Consider the following 27,287-nt stretch of genomic DNA (forward strand, 5'->3'; position numbering starts at 1 on the left):
CTGCCTGTGTGCTTCTGCACACACTGTCTCTTCTGCTCAGGGAATTTCTGTGTGGCCTCAAGACAGTGGAAATAACAGACCCAGGCGTGCTCCAGCTTCAGGGCCTTTGCTCACACCGTTCCCTTCCCCCAGCACTCGCTTCATGCAGATCCCTGCATGGCTGACACCCCTTCATGTGCTTCTACCAGCATTACCCCTGTGAGCATCTCCTGGCCCCCAATTCCTAGCATTTCTCCTCCCCCTTACCTGCTTTATGTTTTCTCCACAACACTTCCCATCTAACATAAAGTTTCCACATTTGTTTTTTCTATTTGAAAGAGGGGATTATTGCATGCGTGGAACATCACATTTTCATACATCTGAAATTAGCTTCTTTTACAATTTTTTAATCACTCAGAACTCAGATTCTCACCATGATAGTTACAAGTAACTTACATTTCTGTGCATATTCATTTTGATTGGTCTCTAGCCCTGGAGCCAATATGCAGGCTCCGGGAAGTAGGTTTTGTCTTTGCTCACTATGCCTGTGATGGCACCTGGCACCCAGTGGGCCTTTGAGAAACGGGTCAGCTGAACACACGGGTAGACTCGGCATGCTGCACTGTGACTTGCTGCCTGTCTCAGCTGCTTGACGGCAGAGGCCCGGCTCTGCTCTCCTCTGGGGCCCCAAGCCTCTGGACCGAGTTCCCTGGTGTGGGCCACCCGAGCACATCAGAGGGGAGGAGGCTGGTCCTGACTGGTTGTCTTGTCTGTTTCTGTCCCAGAGGAGGCCGAGGACCCTGCGTGCATCCCCATCTTCTGGGTCAGCAAGTGGGTAGACTATTCGGACAAGTATGGCCTCGGTAGGTTTCTCCCAGGTGGGTGGGTAGCTTGAGACCCTCCAAGCTGTTACAGGCAGTTGCTTTTCCGGACTCTCGGGTCCTCTTCCCTCAGCACTCTTCTGTCTGCATCCCAGGCCTCCTAGTTGCAGCTCCCACTCCCCCTTTCTGAGGTTTCCCCTTACCACTAGGGTACCAGCTGTGTGACAACAGCGTCGGGGTGCTCTTCAACGACTCCACACGCCTCATCCTCTACAATGACGGTGACAGCCTACAGTATATCGAGCGTGACGGCTCAGAGTCCTACCTCACCGTGAGCTCCCACCCCAACTCCTTGATAAAGAAGGTGAGTGCTGGCTGGCCTGTGCGGTCCTGTGTTGCAGAGTGAGGGCCGTGCCCAAGGACAGGCTCCAACTCTGGACTCCCTCTCACACCCTCCAACCAGATCACCCTCCTGAAGTATTTCCGAAACTACATGAGTGAGCACTTGCTGAAGGCGGGCGCCAACATCACTCCTCGGGAAGGCGACGAGCTGGCCCGGCTCCCCTACCTGCGGACCTGGTTCCGTACCCGCAGTGCCATCATCCTGCACCTCAGTAACGGCTGTGTGCAGATCAACTTCTTCCAGGTGAGCCGGGCCCTGGAAGGTTGGGGTGGGGTGTCTGTGCCTCTCTGCCAGCTCACGGAGTTGGGTGGGGAGTGGGGGCCATGGACCCATCCTTAGCAGCAGCAGTAGAAAGAAATGAAATGTGTCCCCCTCCCGCCAGCTGGCCCATCTTTCGTCTACTCCTGCCACCACACAGTAGCAGCTGGGGTCTTCAATCACCAGTAACCCCCTCTGTCCATCTTCTCGCCCTCTCCCTCACAGGACCACACCAAACTCATCCTATGCCCACTGATGGCCGCCGTAACCTACATCGACGAGAAGCGGGACTTCCGTACATACCGCCTGAGCCTCCTGGAAGAGTACGGCTGTTCCAAGGAGCTGGCCAGCCGGCTGCGCTATGCCCGTGCCATGGTGGACAAGCTGCTGAGCTCGCGCTCAGCTGCCAACCGCCTCAAGGCCTCCTCATAGCCCCCTGCCCCCTGGACTGGTGCCCTCCTCCTGCAGCTAGCACCTTGGCCCACGCTGGTTAGCACCGTGGAGCTATTTTATAGTGTGTCCCCAGCCCTGGGGGCCGGGGCGAGAACTTCATCATCCCTGCAGGTGGGGGCTGCTGTGTAAGTTATTTTTGTACATGTTCCGTGTGGGTTCTGTGGCCTCTCCCCTTGCCCTCAGGCCCACCCTATGAATTGTACAGAATGTGGCTGTTGAATTCAGGACTGTCCTTGGCTTTATACACATTAAACATACGTGAATCTTCCTTTCTTTCTTGTGTTCCCCGAGGGGCACACGCTGTTGCTCTGGTGGCCCCAGCGGCCTGGCCTCTGCTGGTCTGTCGACCCGGGCAGGCTCAGCTCCCCGCTGCCCCCGGGCTCGGCCCCCCGACCCCTGCGGCCGGCGGATAGTAAGGCAGGAAGAGGCTCTCGGAGGCGCAGCTCCTCATGGCGCCGTGCGTGTGTAGCAGCAGCCGTGGAAAGCGGTTGGTAAAGTACTGGACGAAGCTGTCAGGGACGGAGCCCAGCGTCCGCCGTACCTCCTCTGGGAGTTCCCTGTAGTGGTGCTTCTGGAGGGTCGGACCAGAGAGCCGGGGCTCAGCCGGACCAGGCCTCAGGCCTCCCCACCGTCCAGGCCCCTCCCGAGCCCTGGAGCACACCTTGTTCCTCACAGCACGAAGCAGGTCTCGCACCGACGTCCCCTTGTATGACCGGAACCTTCTCAGATCTGTGGGCAGGGAAGGCTTTGGCACAGCCGTCCCTGCTGAGGCGTCCCTTTGGCCTCCCGGCGCGCCCCCCCCACCCCGAGTCTGGCCCCTACCTGTCTGCAGCGGCACCGAGATGTGCTTGTGCCAGTCACTCCGGACCACTTTGGAGCCTCCCGCCTCGAGCGCCGTCACCAGGGGCCCCTGCTCAGGCTCCTTCTCCAGCCAGTCACTGACGTCCTAGGACCCACAGAGCTGCTGAGCCTCCTGACCGGGATTAGAGGCCACAGGCCAGGAGGGTCCAATGGCTGGGGGCATGCAGCAGCCAGAGCTGCTCGGCTCCAGGTAAGGATTGTTGCCTCCTGTTGAGTGGAGCTTCTCTGCTACGCAGGGTCTAGTCCAACCTGTGACAGAGGCACTGTTTTCCCCATTTTACAGGCGAGCGAACAGGCTCAGTGACTCAAGGTCACAAGTGGAATGCACTGTCTGGGCCTGGGAATAGCATGAGAAACAACTGGGGCTGAAAGGAATGGGGTATGTTCTCACACCAGGGGCAGCTGAGCTTGGAAAGCGGTGCTGAAGAGGCCGTGCAGGGCTGAGAGGGCAGTGTTTGGGAGCCTGGGCTCTGTCTTGGTTTAAATCAAGGAGCTGGGCTGCCTGGAACACAGATGAGTCTTTTCCCCAGCCAACCTGGTTTCCCTTGTTGCTCAGAACCCAAACTTTCTGAGGCCTCTCTCCAGATTTCCAACTGACCTGGAAGAACTGGAGCTGCTTGGCTCTGCTCCAAAAGAAGGGGTGGGCCAGCACCTGCAGAGCGGAGGGGCGAGCCTGTGGCAGGGGGCTGAGCATGGCCTCCACCAGGTTCCGGGCGACAACCTGGTCTGCAGGGGTGAGAGGGAGGGGTGGCTTCAAGCCTGCCCAGCCTCTGCCTTGCTTACCCCCTCCTCTGCCAGCCCAGGTCACCCTCACCGTGAGCCTCTTCCTCCAGGTGAGCCAGACAGGGAGCCCCTGCAAGGATGTTTGCCTGACGGTAAAGACTCTCTCCGAAGGGGTGGCTGCCACCGGAAAGCACATAGTAGAACACGCAGCCTGCAGAGAAGATGTCCACTGCGCTGGTCTGGGGGCCAGAGGGACAAAGATAAGGAAGTCTCTGCTCCAGGAAGTCTGCCTGGCTGCGCTCTGCCCGGGGCTGGTGCGGCAGCCTGGGATTTGGTTCAGGCTAGAACTCAAGGATGCTTCCCAAGCCATCTTCGTAGCCCTACATTCCCTCCCCTCTGCACTAGTGAAAGGGACGTGTGGTTTTCATCCAGAATCTTTGTGCCCACTGAGCCTCTAGTTTAGGTCTCCATGCGTTATTCCTCCAGGTCTGGTGGGTGATGCTGACATGTCCGAGTGAAGCTGGCTAGGCGTGAGGCAATAAGGCAGCAGTGGGGACTGTGATCTGGTACCAGCTCTGTCCACAGCTGGCCGCTGGCACTCAGCTGCAGCTGGTTGCCTCCAGGGGACTTTCTTGGGTGGCAGAGCTTTTGATTTTGCAAAAGAATCCAGAAATCTAGACTTATGTGGAATTTCCCAGAAGTTAAAACGGTGGCCGCAAATTTGAAAAATCAAAACCCGCACAGGCTCCTAACATCAGTGCCCTGGTTCTTGGGCCTCTGCGTTGCCACTTCTAGCTCTCTCTCGACTTCAGGGGTGCGGGTGACTCTGTCTGTTCTTGTGTGTTACTCTCATTCATGCCTATGACTTCCCCCTGAACACTGACTCAAAAATCTATGATCCTGGGTCTCCAAGTGCCTCCGGGGGTCAGACACTGCTCTATGACTCAGTTACATTAGCTCACGTGCGTGTGCACGTGCTAAATCACTTCAGTTGCGTTCGACTCTGCGATGCTGTGGACAGTAGCCCGCCAGGTTCCTCTGTCCGTGGGATTCTCCAGGCAAGACTACTGGAATGGGTTGCCCATTATTCCTCCAGGGGTTCTTCCTGACCCAAGGATTGAACCTGCATCTCTTAAGTCTCCAGCATGGGCAGGCAGGTTCTTTCCACTAGCACCACCTGGGGAAACCATTAGCTCATATGATGCTCCCCCAAACCCTCCAATCTGGGTGGCTCTCCACTCTGGCTTCACAGTAAAGTCACTGGGGGTCAGTTACTGGGTGTAGGGCCTGGGCACTTGAATTTTTTCAAGCTCCTCAGGGACTACACCACAGTAGAGATGAAAACCATTTTCTAGCTTCGTGCTTCTCAACCTTGGGACTGTTGACATTTTGGACCAGATGATTCTCGGTCCTGGAGGACCGTCCTGTGCGTTCTTGGGTGTCTCACAAGCATCCCTGGCCTCTGCCCACTAGGTGGAAGTAGCAACTTCCCTTTCCCTGCCAAGTGGGACGACCCAAAAGGTCTCCAGACATTGCCCAGTGATGGCAAAAGTCACCCCTGGTTGAGAACCACTGCCCTAGGGGGAAAAGGGAGGAGTTATCTCCACTTTACAGATGAAGAAACAGGCTGGGAGGAGTCACTGAAGGCCACAGAACGGGTGATCCAGAGCCCAGGCAGCAGAGACACTGGGTGGGGAGGCATGCCTGCAGCCCGGGGTGGCAAGACTCACAGGGCTGTCTGGAGGCGGGACCTGCAGGAGCTCGGGCGCCATCCAGCCTTCTGTGCCCGGGATGCCTGAGCGGAGGCTGAAGCTGCAGCGGCCGGCGGGCAGCTTCTTGCAGAGGCCGAAGTCTGAGAGGACCACTCTGCCCAGGCCCTGGCTGTCGGGCCCCGCAATGAGGACATTGCCTGGCTTCAGGTCGCGATGCACTGTGAGAGCAGACCAGAGCTGAGAGCTGAGGGGGCAGGCAGGGGTTCTGAGGGAGGCCGGGAGGGGCCGGTACCTATGTGTAGGGAATGCAGGTGAGCCAGGCCCGCCATCAGTTGCTGCAGCGCCATCCCGGGCTCCAGGCCCCAGCCGTCCAGCTGTGGGTGTTCCACGTACTGGGGAGCAGTGAGGGGCAGAGCGTCACCCTGCAGCCCAGGACCCCTGGCCCCGCTCCCACCCCAGAGCGCAGGCCTCACCTCCCGCAGCGAGGCCCGGCAGAGCTCCAAGGCAATGTAGTGGAACTGGGGTCCCCGCTCGGTGCAGAAGTAGCGTAGCACGTTGGGGTGCCTGTCCGACTCCTGCAGCAGCTGCACCTCCCGCCGGACCAGACTGAAGCACTCACGGAGGAGCCGCTTGACTGCCACCGCCCGCCCCTCAAACTGTCCCCTGGGTGGAGGTCCAGAGGGCAGACCAAAAGGGAATTGTTAGGATCCACACCCACCTTGGGGATTCTTTGAAAGAGGTGCTCTCCTAGGGATAGTGGCGACCTCAGCCCAGCTCCTGTCTGCCACTCACCGGAAAACAAAAGTCCCACCGGCCCCGCGGCCCAGGACGTCCTTGGGGTTGAAGGAGATCTTCCCCACCACAGTGAGCTGCTCGGCTGCAGGGAGAGGAGAAGGGGTCTCAGGGGCCCTCTGCCCATGGCCGCCACCCCGCCCAGTTTAGACCTGTCCCCCCAACCTCGATCTCTCTCCAGCCTCCCGCTTCCATGCCCCACCGGATGCCAGACAGGGTCCAGTGCCTCAAGCTACCGCTTACTCCAGGCAAGTGACCTAATCGCGGCGCCCCAGTTTTCTCATCTGTAAAGTGGGACTATGTCAAGGATCCTGCATAATATTACTGTGAGGATTAATGGAAAAAAGGGTGGGGGTGAGGTCTGCTCTGCTGTCCTCTTTTATCATTTTTCCCTCTTCTGGCATTTTCTGCCCAGGTTTCTTTCCTTTCCCCGCCTCCACCAGTTACTAATATAATAAACGCTTTCGACTAAGCTGCTGCTGCTAAGTCGCTTCAGTTGTGTCCGACTCTGTGCGACCCCATAGACGGCAGCCCACCAGGCTCCCCCGTCCCTGGGATTCTCCAGGCAAGAACACTGGAGTGGGTTGCCATTTCCTTCTCCAATGGATGAAAGTGAAAAGTGAAAGTGAAGTCACTTAGTCGTGTCCGATTCGCCGAGACCCGGTAGACTGCAGCCTACCAGGCTCCTCCACCCATGGGATTTTCCAGGCAAGAGTACTGGAGTGGGGTGCTGTTGCCTTCTCCTCGACTAAGCTATTAGCTTCAAATAGGAAAGTGAATTTTGGCAGCCGGAAGCATGATGAAGGCAAAGGCTGTGGCAGAAAAGACTGTTCTGGGCGGGGGTTGCAGGGGGTGGGGAGCAGTGGGCGTGTGGATGCTGAACTGTCTAGAACAAGTTCCAGGGCAGCAGGGAGCCCCCAGAAGGCCTTGGCTTCCTATTACGAAGGGTGGGGTTGGATTTTCCTGGTGGTCCAGCGGTCAAGAATCTGCCTGCCAGTGTAGGGGACACGGGTTCCCTGGTTTGGGAAGATTCCACACGCCACAGTACAACTAAGCTCAACTCAGCAACTACTGAGCCCATGTGCCTAGAGCCTGTGCTCCACAAGAAGAGAAGCCACCGCAATGGAAAGCCCGTGCACCGCAACTAGAGAGGTAGCCCCCGCTTGCAGCAACACAAGGAAGGCCTCAGGAGCAATGAAGACCCAGCACAACCAAAAATAAATAATTTTTTTTTTTTAAGAAAGGGTGGGTGGGATTGGCTCAGGTGAGTGGAGGAATTGGGCAGTTTCTGCTCTTCCTTTCGGGTCACCTGGGAGAGACCCCTCACAATGACCCAGGCACCAGGCAGGCTCCTGCTCAGCACCCAGGGGGCCCCAGGCACATAGCTACATGCATCTTGTGCCGCTAGAGTTATGTGCCCCTCCATGGCCCTGAGAACACTCTCCCTAGGAAGGGCTGCCAGCTTTAGCCTCTCTAATCAGCTCTAGGAAAAGCAAATGAAAATGAGCGTCAGGGATCTGTGAGCAAAGTATTAAGCTGTCCCTCAGCACTGCTCTAGGTTATTTGCGTAAACACTCTCTGCTGATGAGAGGCAGGCAGTAAGTGAAATGTGTATACCCTGGACTCTCAGGAGTGTGGTCCTGGGGCCGTGCTGGAAGCACATCACACACAGGTAAGCTGGGCCTGTCTCTCTGGCAGCTCAGAAAGCAGGGGCAGAGTTGCCGGAAAGCCTGTTTGAACAAGCCCTGCTCAGCTGGCTCCAGGTGAGGGTCCCTGAGCACTTCTGGCTCCTCTTTTGTGCCGCTCTGTACCACTCACTTGGTTCTGCTGGTTTCCCGTCTTTTCCTATCTGCCTCCCCTGCCTGGATGCCCTCGGCATGAGGTGAACACTCGCTACGTGCTTTCTGGGTTAGATTCAGAACTAACTCTAGATTCAGGAGGACCCTCAGTGCTGGGAGGGAGGCCAGACTTCTGGCCATGAAGTTTTTGAATGCAGAAATAATGAATCAGGAGGCTCAGTCTGCACAAATTATTCACCATGATTTGCTCAGCCTTCTATATCATGATAATGGAGAAGCAACAAACGCAGGAGAATTTCTAAAGGAATCAAAAGTTGTCACATGGTGGGGAAGTGATGTACAGTCAGAATCCCCTCTGAGAGCTCCAGGAATATGTGATGCACGGTGTTGCTTCTTTTACACGGCTTGGGAGATCATTCAAGCCGGTTACCTACTTCATGGGCATTGCCAAAATTCAAACAGAGATACCATCCCAAAGTTGACCTGCTTCTGAGTTCCCAAGCTGCTACTTACTGGCTTTGTGAGTCTGGGGTGGGAGTGTCATGAACCTTTCTGCCTTCAATGTCCTCTTCTATAAAATCAGCATGGATAGTATCCACCTTGTGAATATGAGTTCATACATGCACAATATTTAGAACAGGGCCCGGTGTACAGTAAGTGCTATATAAATTTTAGCTCTCAGTTTTAGCTGGTTGTGCCAGCTTGACTGTGCCCGCTTGCTGCTGAATGTACCATGTAACCAGCAGTCCTGGAGGACACTCTACCAAGCACGTGTAGATGCATTTGTGGAGGTTAAATGAGAGTGGGGCAGGTTTCCACTGCAGATTTTGTGAACCATGAAAAGGTCCTGAGGAACATTCCTTTCCCTGCACTGAGCGGAGGACCAAGGGTTCCAAGGTCAGAGTTCCTGACGTAGATGTCCTAAGAACACATTAGGGGCCGCCACAGGTGTGGAGGGCTTTTTTGGAGAGTGGTTCTTGAAGCTTTCCTGCCATCTGCCACATGTGTTTATTTGACTCTCCCTGCATGAAAGATTTCGATACACTGGACTCCAAATGGCTGCATATTGAATGGGGCAAGTCCCAGCCATTAACTCGGCCTATACCTCATACCTGCTCAGCACATATTCACTCTGCATATATTTATTAAGAGTGCTGTCTAATCTAAGAATCTCTGGTGGCCAGTGTCAGTCACTAACTCAACAGATAATTCCTGAGTCAAGCTCCAAGTCAGACTGCAGCAGTAAGCAAGGCAGGCTTCGCCCGAGCACCTGTTCTCCAGCTTGCCACAGTCCCCACCACTCCCTATTCTCTCTCCTATGTGACTGCTTCGCTTCTTTGCTTTATCCACCTGACCTACCCGGAAGCATGAGTTTGCAACCCTCTTTTCAGCTTCCAGAATGTGCACCCTGCTTTCTCGCACCTCTGAACCTTCACCTGTGCTCTTGGGGCCACCTGGAGGATTCCTGCTCTACTCTGCCCTGCTCACCTGGGTAATTCCTTCTCTTTGGGGTCACAGCCTAGACTTCACTTTGAGGCCACTTCCTATGTCCCCACATCGGGGCTCCATGACCCTCCTCTGTGTTCCTGCAGCTCCCTGTATCCTTCCGTCCCCATCACAGCATTTATCACAGCACTTAACAATTACCTATCCCTTCCAAGCTTTCCTAGAAGTTATGAAAACAGCGAAGTAAAGCTTATGTAAGTTTAAAGAGAGTAAAAGAAATTGAAAGGTTTCCTTTAAAGTACAGAGGGAACTCAATATTACATAGAGGTTGTTACCACTGAATTTTGTCACAAAATGACCACACTCTAGCTGGGTATTTTATTTTCTTGGATTCTTGTCCTGAAGCACTGATAATACTTTGGTTGTTTTTTCACAGTGAGTAAAGTTTAAGTATTTCATATAACAGGGGAGCCTGGATGAGCCAGGGTTGGAATTCAACATCCTCTTCTCTCTTCCTCTGTGGGTTAGTGGTATCTACAGAACCACGAGGGGACTGAGGAGATGCCTGGGGGAAGGAATTCCATCCCGTCAGTAACTGGGTCTAGTAGACCGTGGTGGTGAGGGACAACTTTGGGATGATGGTGGAAGGAACAGTAAGGTCTTCTGACAAGAACCACCTGGGACGACGTGGAGTCTGGGTCATCTGGGGAAAGACTTGGCTTGAGTCAGAAGGTCCAAGAAGAAGTGTTTCAGGGTGTGATGGAATATTGTGTGGACCCACTCAGAGCCAGGAAAGTGACCGGAACGGCAACCTTCAGGGCTCAGGCAACTCTGCGGTGGGGGGCTTTCTACAGGAGCTGAGCCCTCAGGAAGGAAGCTGCTTTCCTCTCAGCACAGGGTGGAGGGGCGAACTCAGGGGGAACTTCGGAAGCAGCATGGGAGCATCCCACCAAATATGGGGCGGACTTCAGGCTGAGTTAGCTCCAAGGTAGGAGGCAGTAGCTTGAGCAATGCCAAAGAAGCAGGAGAGAAGCAGCCTGGACTGACCAATAAAAGCACGCAGAAGCTCCCCTGGGGCATCCCACAGGTTCCAGAGGAAGCTTGAAAGGGCTTCATTATAGGATGAAATTGAGAGAAGAGAGGAAAAATGTAAAAAAAAAAAAAAGCCCTAAAGAGAAAAGGAACCAAAGGGTACCTAGGTAATTTACTATTATTGTTATTATTACCAAATATGATATTCTTTTAACACACATTAATAACATCAGCTTGGCATGATTTAATAATAGCGGTGATGGTAAACCTGTCATATGAGGTGATGTAATGGATTAGGTGTTATCATTCCCACTTGACAGATGAGAAAACTGAAGGTCAGAGGAGTCAAGCAATTTATCAAAATTAACAGAGGACTTAGATCTATACCAGTTCTATCTGTATCCAGGGTCCCTGAACATAAAGACAACAGCAAAAATGATGGCAAACATTTCCAGAGGACTCCACTACACAGCAGGCACTATTCAAAGTTCTCTCCCGTTAACTCTTTTAGGGTTGGCTTCCCTGGTGGCTTCGTGGTAAAGAAGCCGCCTGCCAAGGCAGGAGACGTGGGTCGGATCCCCGGTCAGAAAGACCCCTTGGAGAAGGAAATGGGCAACCCACTCTGGTCTTGTTGCCTGGGAAATCCCATGGACAGAGGAGCCTGGTGGGCTACAATCAATGGGGTCACAAAAGAGTCAGACACAACTTGTTCAGTTCACAGATTGAGCAATAGCAGCTGTTGTTCCAGTAATCTGATTTTGGAGCTAAACCTGCCTCTCTCTTTTCTGTCCCTGACTCTGTCCTTTCTTGTTCATGTGAGCTCACCTTCAGGGTCTTCCAGTGGCTGGCCTTGCTCGGGGGGATTCTGAAGCCTCTTCTGGCTCTGAAGGGTGGCACTGGAGGGCTGGGGCTGAGCATCCTGTGAAATGTGAGAAGGGCCTGCAGGTGCCAGGGGAGCCTGGTGCTGCTGCTTCTCTGCCAACTGCTGCTGCTGCTGCTGCTGAAATATGGGGGCTGAAGAGGGCTCGGCCCTGGCCAGCCCTACCCCATGATGGGCCCAGAGGCTATGCCTGAGATGGCCAGTCCCAGGAGCATTGACATAAAGAGCACAGTATCAAGGGCCCTGGGAACTGCTAAGAGGAAGGTAGGGGATAGAACTGGACCTGGGTGAGGGAGAAACTCACTAAGTGGTCTTGGAGAGGGGCAGACTTCCTCTAGGAAGACCATAAGATAGACCTAAGGTCAGAGGTGATGGGCTTACCTGCCTCATTAGGAAGAGAATCCATCCTCCCAGGAGGAGAGCAGTGAGACTGGCTGCCAGCAGGTCTTGGGGTCCCAGGCCTGGATACAGCTCTGAGGTTTTCTTCTCAGGATGCAGCTCCAGGTCCGGAGGTTCCTCCCGGCTCAGGCTCAGGAGCTGAGGACAAAGGGACTTTCACTCTCAGCAGCCCCTCCTGCTATGGAACCCCTAACCCTTATTCATCACGCAGCACAGGGCTGGGCTTAGCTGAAGGGGTGGAGAGTGAGTGGTCTACATGATGGCAAACCTGGCGCTTTCCGTGGTGCTGAAAATTGTGGTGCCCCAGGAGACCTGGGGTGTCACCAAAAAACCCAGATACTCTTGGACATCACCAAAAAATACAAGTATATGCCTCCAGAGATTCTGAATTGAGTGAGGTTGGAGTGGGCTCCTAGGTGATTCTAATGAGCAACCAGATTTGAGAATCACGTCCTTCTGAGAACAGAGCATGCCTCTTCCTTCTGACCTTGAACTATTAGTGACTCTTGTCCAGTCCTCTCTCAGGAGGGTATACTTTCATAGTTTTTCCATTTTCATTTTCTCACTTGATAAATCTTTTGCCACCTCTAAACTGAAGAATAAAGAAAACTGTGACCTGTGTTTCGCAATGTAGATAGCCAATACTGTTTTGACACTTGTAACACTTTTTCTGGCAATAACAACAACAAAAAAAGTCTTTCTTCTGAGAAACTGTGAGGTCAGTTGACCCACCTCAAACGTTATGCCTAGAAGCCTGAGGAAAAGGTCCAGGGCTGCCCACCCCTGCAGCATCTCCCCACAGGCCCTCTGCCCATTGAGCACTGACCTCCAAGAAGAGAGTTGGAGCCTGGATGCTTTCTGAGGGTCTGGTCCCAGTAGCCCCACTCCCTGGGGTGGGATGGACTCTCAGCATGGTGGTGTGCAGGACTGGGGGTGGCTCATGGTGTCCTAAGGGGCAGGGACAAGGTCAGTGGGCTGAAGGTGACCTCAGCCTTCTAGCTCAGAAGCTGGGCTCACAGGTCTTTTTCTTTAAGTTTGGGTGGAAGGGGTCTCACCAATGAGAAGCCACTGGCTAGGGAGGGCCACGCTGCCTGAGGGGTATCTGACAGCAGTGCTAGGTGAGCCCCCTCGCTCTCCTGAGACCTGGAGTGTCACCTCCTCTGTGGTGGGGCCATCGGCGGGGGCCAGGGTCAGCCCACGAGGCTATGGCAGAAGATGGAGAGTCATCAGTGGTGGTGGGGGGCTTCTCTCCTGCTTCATCCCCTCTTTCCAGCCCCTCAGAGGCCCTTTCTCACCACTAGGGCCACCCCAGCATGAACCAGTGCTTTAGAGACATAGAAGCCAGCTTCATCCTTTCCCACATACAGGGTCATCCTAGTGGGGGAGAGGAAAGGGGAGAAGAATGAGTGAAGGTGGAGGGCAGTTTCAGTCCCATAGGACTGGCGTCCTTATATTGTCCCCGCCCACACTTACTCTGGCCTGGGTCATGTGACTTGCTTTGACCAATGAGATAACAGCAAATGAGACAATCAGAGGCTTGAGAAATGCTTGTGCATGGGGGCTTGCCTTCTCATGGGGTTCTTTGGAACCCCAAGACCACCACAAGGGGAAAACAAAGTTACTGTGTGGGGGTATGAGACACCTTATTTGATACCCCATAGGCCAAAGAATCTACTAACCATGAGATAGCTGAGTGAAGCCATTCTAGATTGTCCAGGCAGAAGAGCACTCAGCTGACCCACAAAATCTTGAAAAATAAGAAATGTTCATTCTGAAGCCCTAAACTGGGGAGTGATTGGTTATATAGCTAAAGCTAACTGATATAAACTCTACAGTCATTGCTTCTAAATGTTTCTAGCCCAGACCTCTTCTAGGAGCTCAGTTTTCTAGATCTGAACTCATCACCTCATTCCTTACCTACTTCCCTTCCTATTCTCCTCTTCCTCCTCCTCCTCCTCCTCCCCCAATTCCTCCTCCAGTGCTCCCTACCTTTGAAAACAACAGCACTCATGTGCTTCTAGAACCCTGACGGTAATTGGTGACTCCTTGCTCACAATCATCAAACTTTCTAATCGCCAAATACTGTCTTTTCCTCTTAATATCTGTTAGCCTCCACTTATTTCCATCTCCAGTGCTTCTGTCCTAGTCCAGAGTGTCTTCATCTTCTGCCTGAACTAATGCAATGTTCCGTGCCTGCTTCCTCCCCACAGCACTAAGATGACTTCACACTGTAGCCAGTTATCTTTCTGAAATGAAAATATGATCAAATCACTTCTTTATCTAAAACCCTCCAATGCCTTCTCCTTAACCTTATCCTAAACCCTTCAAATGATCTGATAAGATCTCTGTTTAACAGCCTCAAACCTTATTCTCTGCTCAGAGTTGTGCTCCAGCCTTGTTTTGTGAACTTACCCTGTTTCCTGGTTGCCATGATCTGTCTCTCTTGTTTTCTCTTCACCCTTTAGGTTTCAGCTTGAATGGCCCTTCCTCTAGGAAACTTTCTATGATTGCCTCCTGCCCCCAGTCTCGATTTAGGTGCCCTTTTAACATTCCCATGATACACTATACTTCTCTTATCTCTTCCCTTATCATACCATATCATGATTACATTACCTCTTTACACCCCTGTCTCTTGCACTAGACTCTGAGATTTCTGTAGGTCAGAACACTGGCTATATTACTGTACTCCCAGAGTCTAGCAAGTGATTGCTATGTAGCAAGTGCTCAATTAATATTGGGAGAACCAACTGAATGGATGGATAATCCCTGATTTTCCCAGTCTGTCCCCTGGCTCCCCAAGATGGGGACACTAAGGTATTCAGTGTTATAAGCAAGGGTCATTTTTAAGGTTTTTAAAAATCAAGAAACACATGCGCCTGTACGCTCAGTTGCTTCAGTCGAGTTCAACTCTTTGCGACCCTATAGACTGTAGTCCACCAGGCTCCTCTGTTCATGGGATTCTCCAGGCAAGAAATTGGAGTGGGTTCCCATGCCCTCCTCCAGGGGATCTTCCTGACCCAGGGGTGGAACTCACATCTCCTGCATTGCAGGCAAATTCATTACCACTGAGCCACTGGGAAAGCCCCAATAAACACACAGTGCCTACCAATCAGAACAGATGCCAGCCGTAGCACTGGGGTGGAGATACGGAGGCCCTTCCTTGGCCAGATTTTACCCTATTAGTTGCTGAACAGTGAGGCTATCCAGGGGTCCTGGGAGCACATGGCGGGCATGCAGGGCACTGGTTATTTACCAAACTGTTTGAAATAATGTGACCCTTGGTCTAGCTGGACTGGTCTGCCATGGTTGGACATCACACCTGCCCATTGGACCTGGGCTACACTGGTCAAAATACTTCCAGAAGCTCCTCCCCGGCCCCCAGACATGGGTACTTACAGCAGCTGGGTGTCTAAGGCAGGGAAGTGGGTGGCCGTGTCCTGGGGGCCTGAGGCTGGCAGTCGGATGTGGCCCCAGCGGAGGGCGAGGAAGTGCAGGGTGTCTCGAGCCAGCGTGAGGTGGGGTAGCTGGCGCAGGTTTTCCTGGTGCCATGTGTAGACGCCCACCACAGGGACGCCCAAGTCCTGCGTCCATAGTACCGCCCCGCTCCCTGGGTCCACGGTCAGCAGCAGACCCATCCCACAGGATGCCAGGTAGCTCATGTCTGCCGGGAAAGATGGTTGCGGAGATGTGGTCAGGGAGCCCTGCCCTGAGGCACTTTGGAGCATCTTGGGGTGGGGAAGCTGCTTTGAGGGTGGGCTGTCAGCAGGGCCCCTCAGGTGTGTGGAGGTCAGGTGAGATCACCTGGAGACTTATCAGGACATGGGAAGTTCACTGGGTCACTTTGATCAGGCTCAATGGGACAGTTGTGTAAGATGCAGGGGTAAGCTGAGGTCATCCAAAGGCAACTCCAGTGTGAGAATAAGTCCTTGTCACTTAGGACATGGGGAAGTCAGTCGTGGTCTGGCTGTTGGTCAGTCAGGGTGGTCTGGACACGTGTGGGTAGCATGGGAGTCATGTAGAACGTGAAGGGGGCTCAGCTAGGGGCCTTGTGGGTGTCACCTGTGATGTGTCAGGGTTGCCTGTGTGAATTCTCAGGTGGAATGGTAGAGTCAGGGTCTGGGATTGGCTTAGGGCACCCTCGGGGTCATTCAGGCATTTAGGAAGGGCAGTTACTATTATTTTTTTAAACACAACATGATTATATTTTAATACACAACCAAAATACCAAATACCAGAGTAAATTGATGCCAATAAAATACAGTATTTCATTTACATTGCAAGGCCAATGGTTGACACCTTTAGTCATAAATGAATTCTTAGAAACCAGTAACAAATATATTGATTTACTAAGGGAAGTGAAAAAAAAAATAACCCCAAAACTGAAGGAAATGAAATAACACAAGCGGCTACTATGGATTAAGCATATATGAAGATGACCGAGCTGAACAATAACAAGAAAAGCAATTTCTTTGTAATATTACATTACCCGAGATTAAAAATCTAACATTTGTACAGTTTTAGGAAGCATACCCCAGAGAAGGCAATACCAACCCACTCCAGTACTCTTGCCTGGAGAATCCCATGGGTGGAGGAGCCTAGTGGGCTGCAGTCCATGGGGTTGCTAAGAGTCAGACATGACTGAGAGACTTCACTTTCACTTTTCCCTCTTGTGCATTGCAGAAGGAAATGGCAACCCACTCCAGTGTTCTTGCCTGGAGAATCCCAGGGTCATGGGAGCCTGGTGGGCTGCCGTCTATGGGGTCACACAGAGTCGGACACGACTGAAGTGACTTAGCAGCAGTAGCAGCAGCAGGAAGCATATCCACACAGGAAAGGGCAGTCATTATATCAAGGGGGGTGGTGATTCTAGGGGCAGTCACTCAGGGTCATCTCTCCTCTCTGTCAACACTGGGGGTCAGCTGGGACACACGGGGACTGCTCAGGTGTGCAGGGGTTGCTTGGGGGTCACTTGGGGTCTGGGGAGCATCCAGGGTGACCTGGCTGGGCTCACTGCAAGTGTGAAGGAGTCAGGATGCTGAAAGCTTCTCAGGGTACAGGAGGGTCAGAGGCTGCGTGTTGAGTGGGTGACCTAGGCTGTTCATCAAGAGGGTGTCATTCAGTATGTGGGGTCCCTCAGGGGGTCAGATGGGTCTGAAGGTGGTGGCGCTTAGTTGTGGATGCCACTCAGGGTTCCTCAAGTTGGGGACCTTGCTCTAAGGTGGGGCCAGGGCAGGGAGACACTCACATTTACCAGGTGAGCCGTCCACGGGGGGTGCGGAGTAGCGGCGGAAGGTGGTGTTCCAGCGCAGGGTTGGGGTCCTGGGGTCGTGCATGGTGACCGTGTACTCTGGGGACACCCAGAAGCAGGGTTACCAGGAACGCCCACGTGACGCTCCTCCCCCTCTCTCACCTGGGGGACCTCATTTTGCAGAGGCAGGGGCTTTCCGAGCGCCCAGCCTGGAGGCCAGACCCTGTGAGCATCACTATGGCCGAACCAGGTTTGTTTGGTTACTGCCGTGTCCCTGGCTCGTTGTTCAGTGCTCAGTGACAAGTTTGTTGACCGACAGAGTGATTGACTGGCCCAAACTCAGCGTGGAGAGCAATTGCCAGGCCTGGGCAGAGCCAAGGCGGGGGCTGTCCAGAGCTTGGGGAGCAGCTGGGGTCTGACTCACGCGTCCGGCCGATGTAGAGGCGGGGGGTAGAGGGTCGCTCTGTGGTCAGCGTCATCTGCGTCTTCCCTGACTCAGGGTCCACCACAAACCAGGCATCCTGCTTCCGGCCTGTGGAGGTGGGAAGGGTGCCCGCTCTCTAGATGACCTGGAGAGGGTGTGCAGCCTGTCTGCACCATGCCCTGCTGGCCCGGCTGGACCTCGGTCCTGTCCCTGCTGGACTAGGACCCCAGGCTGGAGGGATGCTTACCTGTGTAGAAGACGCCATCAGAGCTGCGACACGGGGAGGCGTGAACCAGCTCAGGGATGGTGAAGGGCAGCCTCTGGGGAGCGGGAAGAGCAGAGAAACACATGCAACCTATTCGCTGGGCGCAACGTTGATCATATCCATTTCCTGAGAGGCTGAGTAACTTGGCTAATGTCACACAGCTGTAAGTAGCAGAGCCAGCTTCCAGAACCCACACAATTAACCACTCTGCTACACGACCTCCGAAGGAGCTGCAGTAAATCCCACCCCCAGTGCCAAGATGCCACCTGATCACGCGCTCCTGGACTAACAACCTCAGAAACACTCGCTGAGACTTTTTCAGCAGCCACGACGGCCTCGGAGATGCTGGGGAACTGTGCCAGATTAAGGGACACCCAGGAGACAAGGCTGGCCTCCTTGGTGGCTCAGATGGTAGAGACTCTGCCTGCAATGCAGGAGACCCGGGTTTGATCCCTGGGTCAGGAAGATCCCCTGGAGAAGGACATGGCAACCTGCTTCAATATTCTTGCCTGGGAAATCCCATGGACAGAGGAGCTGGTGGGCTACAGTCCATGCGGTTGCAAAGAGTCGGACACAACTTAGTGACTGACACTTTCACTTTCAAGAGACATGAGGACCAGATGCAAGGGGTGGTCTTGGTTCAAGTTCTGGACTGAAAACAATAAAGCACACCACTGGGACACTTGACAAAATTAATATGGGACTTCTCTGGTGGTCCAGTGACTAAGAATCCACCTGCCAATGCAGAGGATACGGGTTTGATCCCTGGTCTGGGAAGATCCCACATGCTCCACAGTATCTAAGCCTGTACACTGTAACAACTGAGCCTGAGCACTCTGGAGCCTGTGAGATGCAACTAGCGAGTAGTCCCCACTTGCCACACAGCCAAAAGCAAATAATTAATTAAATAAAGTCTTTGAAAAGTGAAACATTAATATGGACTGTGGATTAGATAACACTATTGCCTCAATGTTAAATCTCCTGAGTTTGAGAATTTACACTCAGGTTGTGTAGGAGAAAGTCGTTGTTTAGGAATACACAATGATACTTTAGGAATAAAGGGGCAGGATGTCTGCAATTCTTTCTCAGAGTTCAGAAAAAGAAATTTTATATATACACATATAATAGTATCTATCTTTATCTATAGATAAACACATGTGGAATATTATCTATCTATATTTACTAAGAGAATAATATAAAATTTATATATACATGTTTAATATTATCTCTATATATCTATCTATTAATATAGAATAATATGTTTTATATATATGAAAGTGAAAGTGCAAGTCACTCAGTCATGTCCGACTCTTTGCAATCCCATTGACAGTCCATGGAATTCTCCAGGCCAGAATACTGGAGTGTGTAGCCTTTCCCTTCTCCAGGGGATATTCCCAACCCAGGGATCAAACCCAGGTCTCCCTCACTGCAGGAGGATTCTTTACCAGCTGAGCCACAAGGGAAGCCCAAGAATACTGGAGTGGGTAGCCTATCCCTCGCCACTTCATCTTCCCGACCCAGGAACTGAACCGGGGTCTCCTGCTTTGCAGGCAGATTCTTTACCAACTGAGCTATCAGGGAAGCCCTTTATATACATACATACATACATATATATATATATACACACACATATATATACATATATATACACACATACATGTAATATTATCTATATCTATCTACTAAGAGAGAATAATGGAGATCAACCCTGGGATTTCTTTGGAAGGAATGATGCTAAAGCCGAAACCCCAGTACTTTGGCCACCTCATGCGAAGAGTTGACTCATTGGAAAAGACTCTGATGCTGGGAGGGATTGGGGGCAGGAGGAGAAGGGGACGACAGAGGATGAGATGGCTGGATGGCATCACGGACTCGATGGACGCGAGTCTGAGTGAACTCCGGGAGATGGTGATGGACAGGGAGGCCTGGCGTGCTGCGATTCATGGGGTCGCAAAGAGTCGGACACGACTGAGCGACTGAACTGAACTGAAGAGAGAATAATAGAGTGAAAGTGATAAGACATTAAAACAATTGACGCAGCTGGGTAAAGGGAATAAAGAATTGCTCTGTAACTATCCTTGCACTTTTTCCTTAGGTTTGAAATTGTATCAAAGCGAAAAAAAAGTCCCCAAACTCCACATACAGAGCTCTTAGAAGACAGTGCCCCAGGCACAAACATGTACTGAGTCAGGACAGACAACTAAAGAAGGCAATACAACCTACAGCTGGCGTGTAAGGTTAGTGCTGTGATAGGGGAGCACAGAAGCTGAGGGTACCTGGTACAGGCATGAGGGACGGAAGGACTGAAGGAGGACGCTCAGCGGCGCATTCATTCATTCAGTCACTTCACCTATTACTAGCTGGGTGCTGGGGCCCAAGTGCCTTTCTGCACAGAGTTACATTTCTGGTGTGTGTGATAATAAACAAACAAAAATGACAATGCCGGGTAGTGGTTCAGTTCAGTTCAGTTCAGTCGCTCAGTCGTGTCCGACTCTTTGCGACCCCATGAATCGCAGCACGCCAGGCCTCCCTGTCCATCACCATCTCCCGGAGTTCACTCAGACTCACATCCATCGAGTCCGTGATGCCATCCAGCCATCTCATCCCCTGTCGTCCCCTTCTCCTCCTGCCCCCAATCCCTCCCGGCATCAGAGTCTTTTCCAATGAGTCAACTCTTCACATGAGGTGGCCAAAGTACTGGCGCTTCAGCTTTAGCATGGGTAGTAACTGTTATTAAAACAAACTCAGAAAACTAGGATAGAGAGTGATTAGAGACGCTATTTCACATAGGGAGGCTAGAGAGTAAGAACTCAAGCCAAGGGAGTAGTGAGGCTCAGGAGCATGTGGAGGGCAGAGGGACAGAATGCTGAGACCACCGGCAGGGCCACCTACTGAAGAGCCCAGGTGGCATGTATGAGGGACAGCCAGGGCACTGGGAGTGGGCATGGAGAAGGGCAGACGGAAGTGGAGGCCAGCTGGAGGCAAGAGCACGGGCTGGAAAGGAGTTTGAATTTTAAATTGGGCCTTAGGGGATGAATAGGAACCAGCGTGGGGAAGGGGAGCACGTTTCACAAATATTCTGGTTCTCCTTCTGGGCTCCTGGTGAGATTACCCGTCTTTTGTGCTTAAAGTGGGCACAGCCATGAAACCCGTTTTAGCCGAAGGGAGGGCACAGAAGAAACCATGTCACTTTCTACACTCTTTGGTGCAGGAGAAGCCCAGGTTGAGACAGAGCATCTGACAGCTTGAATCTGCAGAAGACCATGGTGGACAGAGGACAGGTGGACCCTGAGGACCCACATGGGTCACATGGTGTGAACAAGTGAGCAAGCCCTGTGGATCCACGGGGATGTGTGTGCTGTTACCGCAGCGAAGCTGGAACCCAGGCAGTCTGGAACCCTATGGGGAAAAGGTAAAGCCTCAGAGCTGGCATATTCAAGAAATGAATCAGTATGAGTGTGGGCACATGTGTGTACACACAGGTGCCCGTGGTGAGTGAAGACGCTGCAGGAGTGAGCTGGTCCTGATGTGCTTTGTTGGAGCGACTGGACTTTATCCCAGAGGCAGGGGAGTGATGTCACCGATAGCCACACCTGCCCCATAAGACCCGATGGTGGACACATAGCTGGATGAACAGGAGGTCTGCTCTCTGCCTCTCCTGGGAGACACACTTGTGTGGATCCCATCAGTGGGCGCCCTGTGCTCTGGCTTCTAGTGGGGCTGGGATAAGGGAAGGGGCAGGAACAGGGGGAGGGTTCCCTGGGCTCCTCTCCCAGAGTCATCGTGAGCTGGCTGTGCCTCTCCCCCAAAGGCCTCCTGTCATGCGGTCCTCTCCCCAAACCCCTTCCAGCTCCAGGTAGTGATAACTGCTCCCCCCACTGGCTTAGAGATGATAAATAGCATCCCACAGTACGGGCCATAGGACTCGGCACCCTGCCTTCCGGTTTCCTCCCCTCGGCCCCATGGGTAGTTCAGTTGGTAAAGAATTCACTTGCAAAGAAGGATACCCCAGTTCAACTCCTAGGTCGGGAAGATCCCCTGGAGAAGGGATAGGCAAGGCTACCCATTCCAGATTCTTGGACTTCTCTGGTGGCTCAGACGATAAAGAATCTACCTGCAATGAGGGAGACCTGGGTTCTATCCCTGGGTTGGGAAGATCCCCTGGAAGAGGGCATGGCAACCCACTCCAGTACTATTTGGGCAAACTTCGGGAGATGTTTTGGAGAGATGGCGAGGGACAGAGAGGCCTGGCATGCTGCAGTCCATGGAGTCGCAAAGAGTTAGACATGACTGGACAACAATAAGACTAGGCCCCCATCTTTGTAAGTAACCCCATTAATAACACATCCTTAATCTCTCCAGTAGGAGTGTGCTGTCTGTTTGCTGGGGCCTGCCCGTTGGACACACCAACATTTCTTATCAATTCAGTTTCCTAATCACAGAGTAAGCCCGTCCTGGCAGGCCTCCCATGGCACAGTCAGAGGTCTGATACTGCCGGCCTCTGTGCTTGGCCACGTGACCAGCTTTGGCTGATGAGACATTAGTGAACGTGATACAGGCAGCCTCCCTATCCAGGGGTTCCGCACCCACAGATTCAATCAATTGCAGATTGAAAATATTTTTTGGGGAAAAAAAAGGCTTCAGAAAGTTCCAAAAAGCAAAACGACTTTGCTGCACACCTGGCAACTGCTTACATGACATTTACATTGTATTAGGTCTTATACGTAATCTAAGATGATTTAAAGTATATGGGAGGATACCTTTAGGTTATATGCAAATACCATGCCGTTTTACATAAAGGATTTGAGCACCCTCTGATTTTGGTGGTGGGAGCTTGACCTGGAACTGATCCTCTGTGGATACTAAGGGATAAGAGAATAAGCAAAGCTTGAAAACTGCTCATCCCCTGGCTTTGCCCCCTCCTGCTGCTTCTGATTCCCTTGTTGATACCATGTGAACAAGTCCAGGCTTGTCTGCTTAAAGATGAGAGACCCCTGGCCCAGTGGCCCCTGTTGAAAGCCAGCCAACTACCAACCAGCTTTCAACAAAAGAGCCAGCTGATCGACAGCTGACCACAGATGCTTGAGCAAGACCACCTGGCTGAGTCCAGCAACTGTCATCCCACGAAAATGAGTTAAATAAACTGTCTGCATTTGAAGTTTTGGGGCGACGTGTTATTTAGCAAAAAGTAACTGATGCACGGGCTTCCCAGCAGTAAAGAATCCGCTGGCCATTGTAGGAGATGCAGGTTCAACCCCTGGGTAGGGAGGATCCCCTGGAGAAGGCAACCCACTCCAGTATTCTTGCCTGAAGAATCCCATGGACAGAGGAGCCTGGCGGGCTGCAGTCAGTGATATTGCAAAGAGTAGGACATGACAGCAACTAAACATCAACCTATACATAGGTTTCCCCTAAAAACCCTCAGAGCCCCTGGAGAAGCTCCTGACACTCTCAGAGACCTGACAGCCTGCTGTACAGACACAGCCAGAGTCACCCCCCACTCCCAACCTCGACAGGCCCCTCCAGACAGCCTTGCCCTAGTGCTCTCAGACTTCATCCTCTGCAGGACACTCAGATTCTGGCCCTACAGCCCCCTCAGTGCCCTGGCTAACAGAAGTCCTGATCCTCGCCCATCCAAGCACAGTACGAAACACACCATTAATCCTTGTTGTTTCTGGGTCCCCAAGATGTACAGGCTGCCATCAGCTGGGTCTGAGAGAAAGACGGTCCTGTGGGACAGAGGAACGGGGGGAAGGTTCGTTCACACCCCCTGATTCCAAGGGGGCCCTTTCCCTCCAGCTTCTCTGCCTGTAGGAGCCCACCCCTGACAGGAGGCGCCACAGAGCTCCACCCGAATTTCTTCCCTTCCTTCCAGCCCACGTGCCCCTCCAGGCAACACTGGCTTCCCCATCTCCCAGCTGTCCGTGCCTTGAGAGAGCCCAGTCCACTTACTCTGTGACGTATGTTGGCCCCTGGATGATGGGATCTGCAGGGACAAGGACACGACCATGAGCAGTCCCCTCCAAACTCTCCATTGAAAGGCATACCTCACATTGGTACTTACCGTGTGCCGGACACCAAGTGAGCATTTTGTCATGAGCGTAATGTAATACCTCTCCTGTAGGTAGGGTCGTTACCCTTGGCCCTATTTCACAGGTGAGGACATTGAGGCTCAGAGAGGAGAAGTGACTTTTCCAAGGCCACACAGCCTGGGTAAGTGGTAAAGCTGACTGAAGACACCTGAGTATTGGATTCTAGACCCCATGCTCTTATCCTGAGGTGACCTCCCCCAGCTTGAGGTCCAAGGAGTGACAGCCCTTCTTTACCATCTTTCAGCGTCCACTTCAAGTCTCCGGTCTGCTTGCTCAGTGCGTGGAGACTTCCATCCAGGGTAGACACAAACAGGAGGTTCTCTGGCGTGAAGCTCTGAACCTGCAGTTGAAACAAAGCCACCTCTTCTGAGAGGCCTGGGACCACCCTAGTCCTTTCAGGCAGGGACTCCCTGTCCCCCAGAGGGAAACGGAAAGAAGGATGGATGATTGGGAAAGCTGCTGGCTCCACCCCCTGATCGCCAAGACCCTAGAGAGGGGTGACAGTGGGAGCTGGGAGCCTGGTTCCTTTACAAAAGGACATCAGTGACTCTTACAGCCTCCCTAAGAGACTGATGCTTTTATTAAAAATTTTTATTTGGCTTAGCTGGATTTTAGTTGCAGCGTGAGAGCTTCCCTGGTGGCTCAGACAGTAAAGAATCCGCCTACAATGCAGGAAACTCAGATTCAACCCCTGGGTCAGAAAGATCTCCTGGAGAAGGCAATGGCAACCCACTCCAGTATTCTTGCCTAGAGAATTCCATAGACAGAGGAGCCTGGAGGATTATAGTCCATGGGGTCGCAAAGAGTTGGACATGAGTGACTAACACGTTCACTTTCACTTGAGGGCTCTTGGTTTGGCACGCAGGATCTAGTTCTCTGATCAGGGATCGAACCCAGACCCCCTGCATGAGGAGCACAGAGTCCTCAGCAGTGGACCACCACAGGAGTCCAGAAAGTGGTGCTATTATACTTACCACTGTACAGGTGAAGGAGACTAAGGCTCAGAAAAGTTAGGTAATCAGCCTAAAGCCACACAGATAAACAGCAGGACTGGGACTTGAACCACCGTCTCTCTGGTTCCAGCACCTGGTCCCTTTCTCCTTGGCTTCACTGTCTGCCTCTCTGGGGGATGACCCATTCTGCGCCCCCGCCCCCCAAACCGGCCCAGCTACTTTTGGTGCCAGCCTGCAGGAGGCCCCCTGGACCAAGGCTGGGGGGTGGCCATGGTAAGGAGGCTGGCACTGCCCCAGCGCCTGGCCCCCGCTGGGCTAACTCACCTGCTCCAGCCCTTCCTTGAGCAAACAGGGTGGGGCTGAGCTCCTAGCAGGAACTCTAACATCCGGGTGGCCCTGCCGCACCTCTGCAAAGGCCACGTCCTGCCCCCGGACCCTCAGGTTTGGGGGCAAGCCAATGGTTTTGGAGTAGAGTCAGGAAGCTGCCTCTGAGCCCTCTCTTTTCCCGCCCTGTTTTGTGATCTGCCACGTGGCAGGAGGGAGACTGTCCTGGGTAAGAAGCCCCAGACTGAGTCCACGGTTGAGTTTTGTTTGACCATCGGGGGTTTAAAACTTTGTCTACCAATTTCTCAAAATTGGAAAGATTTCACTTAAAAAGTCAAGTTTCTAATTTTTGTCATTTCTACCTTTTTTTCCTCTCTCTTTTTTTCCCCCCTGGAAGCACCCAATCTGGCCACACTGTGCTCATATTCCTAGATGGCAGCCATGGGGTGGGTCTCAAGCTGGAAGTGGGCCTGGGGTGGCAGCAGCAGTTGCCTCTGTGCGTTTGTGTGTGTGTGTGTGTGTGTGTGTGTGTTAGTTGCTCAGTGGTGCCTGACTCTTTGCGACCCCATGAACTGTAGCCGGCCAGGATCCTCTGTCCATGGAATTCTCCCAGCAAAAAGAGATGGGTTGCCATTCCCTTCTCCAGGGGATCTTTCCCACCCAGGGATCAAACCTGGGTCTCCCAGGTTGCAGACAGATGCTTCACCATCTGAGCCACTTGGGCACAGTTGCCTCTGGGAGGCCAATAGCTGTGCTGGGGGTTATAGGCTAGACTCCTGGGTTGTAGTCCTGGCTTTTCCCTCTCACTGCATTTCTGTAAGACTGGACTTTTCCGCTCCCAGCACGGTTGAACCGGATTCCCATAGGTCCAGCTTACTTATCCCAGAGGTTGTAAGTTCGGGGTCCAGTCCCTGGTAAGGGGGAGCACTGTGATCCGCCTGAATTTGTCTGTAAAAATCGGTGTGTGGGCGCACTTCTCCACAGGGGACCTTTAAAGTTCCAAGGAAGCCGGTTCCAGAAGTTTTAAGAGGCCTGGCAGGAAAGCGAGGGCCCCCCTCCCTCGGGCTGTTCCCTCCCCTCACACCCCCACACCGCAGGAGGGGCGGGGTGCTGGATCCCCTCTGCAGCTCGTGGGGCAACTGACAACTCCCCCAAACGAGGAGGTTTTCTCCAGCCAGGGGCTGACTTGGGGGCACCCGGACTCAGGAGAGGGCGAGGCGCCCCCTGTGGTCCCGCCGCACCCCCGGATGCCTGCGCCCCCGACCGGAGCTTGCAGGCTCCGCGGCCGCCCGCTTCTCACCTGGGGCCTGAGCGTGCCGAGGAGCGCCGAGAGCTGGAGCAGGAGCGGGGCCCACGGGCCGGACCCCCGGGCCGCGCTCGCCATAGCCCGCGTAGACGGCGGCCGCACGGCTGGCCCGGTCCCTCGGTGCCTCCGGGGAACCGCCCGGCCCCCGCCCGGCCCCCGCCCGGCCCCCGCCCGGCCCCCGCCCGGCCCCCGCCCGGCCCCCGCCCGGCCCCCGCCCGCCCGGAGGAGACTCCGCCCCAGGCTGGGCCAGCTGGGTGCTCGGGCCGGGGCGCAACCTCAGCGGCTGTTTCCCTCCTTCCCCTGCCCTTCCCATCGCACTCACACCCGCAACCCCCGGACACCCCGCAAGGGATGGCTCCGAGCTTTCCTGGGAAAGGCATTTTCCCAACGGAGGCCCTTATGGAGAATTTCCCACCTGCCAAGTATTGTTCCAAGCGCTTTTACACCCGTCATTAACTCACTGACTCTCCACGGCACTTGCAAGGTAAAAGCCGAGGCTCAGAACTCGGATTCGAACTCAGATGTCTGACCTCAGAGCTTGTGCTGTTTGTTACTATGCTAGTGGCCTCTACCGAGAGATGATGAAATACAAATCAATTACTCATTCAATAAATTTTTATTACGTTAAATTAATTAAATTAAATATGTAATCTCAGCCTGGGAAGCAGGAAAGATAAAGTCCCTGTTTTCACAATACTTACAGATTCCTAAGCGTTAGATGGGCCTATCTGTTGGCTCAGAAGTAAAGAATCCACCTGCAATGCAGGAGATGTGGGTTCGATCCCTGGGTCGGAAAGATCCCCTGGAAAAGGAAATGGCAACCCACTCCAATATTCTTGCCTGGGAAATTCCGTGGAAATCCCTCATTGCCTTCTCATATAGTTTCCCCATCCCCCGCACTTGAGCAAGAATTCCTGTCAAGATCTTGCTTTGTTTTTAAGAACCTACCAGATCTAAGACATCCTCTAACCATCAGTATGGTTAGGTTTGGAAAACCCAGCTGCCTCATGGTGCAAAACTTCTTTTAGAAATAGGTACATCAGGAATCCTCTGGTTCACTTGGTTACTCCCTCATGCTTAGCTGGTCCAAGACCCCCAAATCAGCATAATAAACTTA

At 53.1% G+C, this 27,287-nt stretch overlaps 2 protein-coding genes across 4 annotated transcripts in view; one reads left to right on the plus strand and one right to left on the minus strand.

Moving 5' to 3' along the window:
* The window catches only part of PLK1 (polo like kinase 1), a 14,592-nt gene extending 12,410 nt beyond the window's left edge, over positions 1–2,182 (plus strand). Inside the window, exons 7-10 of the mRNA XM_005697608.3 lie at positions 765–842; positions 1,010–1,164; positions 1,264–1,446; positions 1,687–2,182. Of these exons, the coding sequence (XP_005697665.1) occupies positions 765–842; positions 1,010–1,164; positions 1,264–1,446; positions 1,687–1,893 (623 nt within the window). The 3' untranslated portion in view covers positions 1,894–2,182. The remainder of the gene's footprint in view (positions 1–764; positions 843–1,009; positions 1,165–1,263; positions 1,447–1,686) is intronic.
* Positions 2,130–26,283, minus strand: ERN2 (endoplasmic reticulum to nucleus signaling 2). 3 transcript variants are annotated; one of them, XM_018040710.1, is made up of 22 exons: positions 26,165–26,283; positions 23,822–23,927; positions 23,448–23,481; positions 23,152–23,224; positions 17,478–17,550; positions 17,231–17,338; positions 16,804–16,905; positions 14,955–15,219; positions 12,854–12,932; positions 12,614–12,761; positions 12,385–12,506; positions 11,541–11,696; positions 11,105–11,276; positions 6,003–6,087; positions 5,684–5,873; positions 5,503–5,602; positions 5,229–5,428; positions 3,590–3,737; positions 3,374–3,501; positions 2,737–2,860; positions 2,576–2,643; positions 2,130–2,485 (listed from the first exon to the last, which is right to left on the minus strand). In XM_018040710.1, exons 1-22 carry the CDS (start codon positions 26,246–26,248, stop codon positions 2,273–2,275), a joined length of 2,778 nt encoding a protein of 925 aa, XP_017896199.1. In that variant the 5' UTR covers positions 26,249–26,283; the 3' UTR covers positions 2,130–2,272. The 3 variants fall into 3 exon arrangements, with proteins under 3 accessions (XP_017896199.1, XP_017896198.1, XP_017896200.1); XM_018040709.1 differs by having other exon boundaries at positions 11,105–11,279; XM_018040711.1 differs by having other exon boundaries at positions 11,105–11,198; positions 26,165–26,282.

Source organism: Capra hircus, chromosome 25, assembly GCF_001704415.2.
Source record: "Capra hircus breed San Clemente chromosome 25, ASM170441v1, whole genome shotgun sequence".
Classification (NCBI taxonomy): domain Eukaryota; kingdom Metazoa; phylum Chordata; class Mammalia; order Artiodactyla; family Bovidae; genus Capra; species Capra hircus.

Excerpts from the sequence above, each read along its gene's own strand:
- ERN2 (XM_018040709.1), bottom strand. The coding sequence starts at position 26,248 with ATGGCGAGCGCGGCCCGGGGGTCCGGCCCGTGGGCCCCGCTCCTGCTC. Across the intron at positions 11,697-12,384 it reads CTCCAACTCTCTTCTTGGAG|CTCCTGAGCCTGAGCCGGGA; the intron begins GTCAGTGCTCAA and ends CTTTGTCCTCAG. Across the intron at positions 3,502-3,589 it reads CCTGGAGGAAGAGGCTCACG|ACCAGGTTGTCGCCCGGAAC; the intron begins GTGAGGGTGACC and ends TCACCCCTGCAG.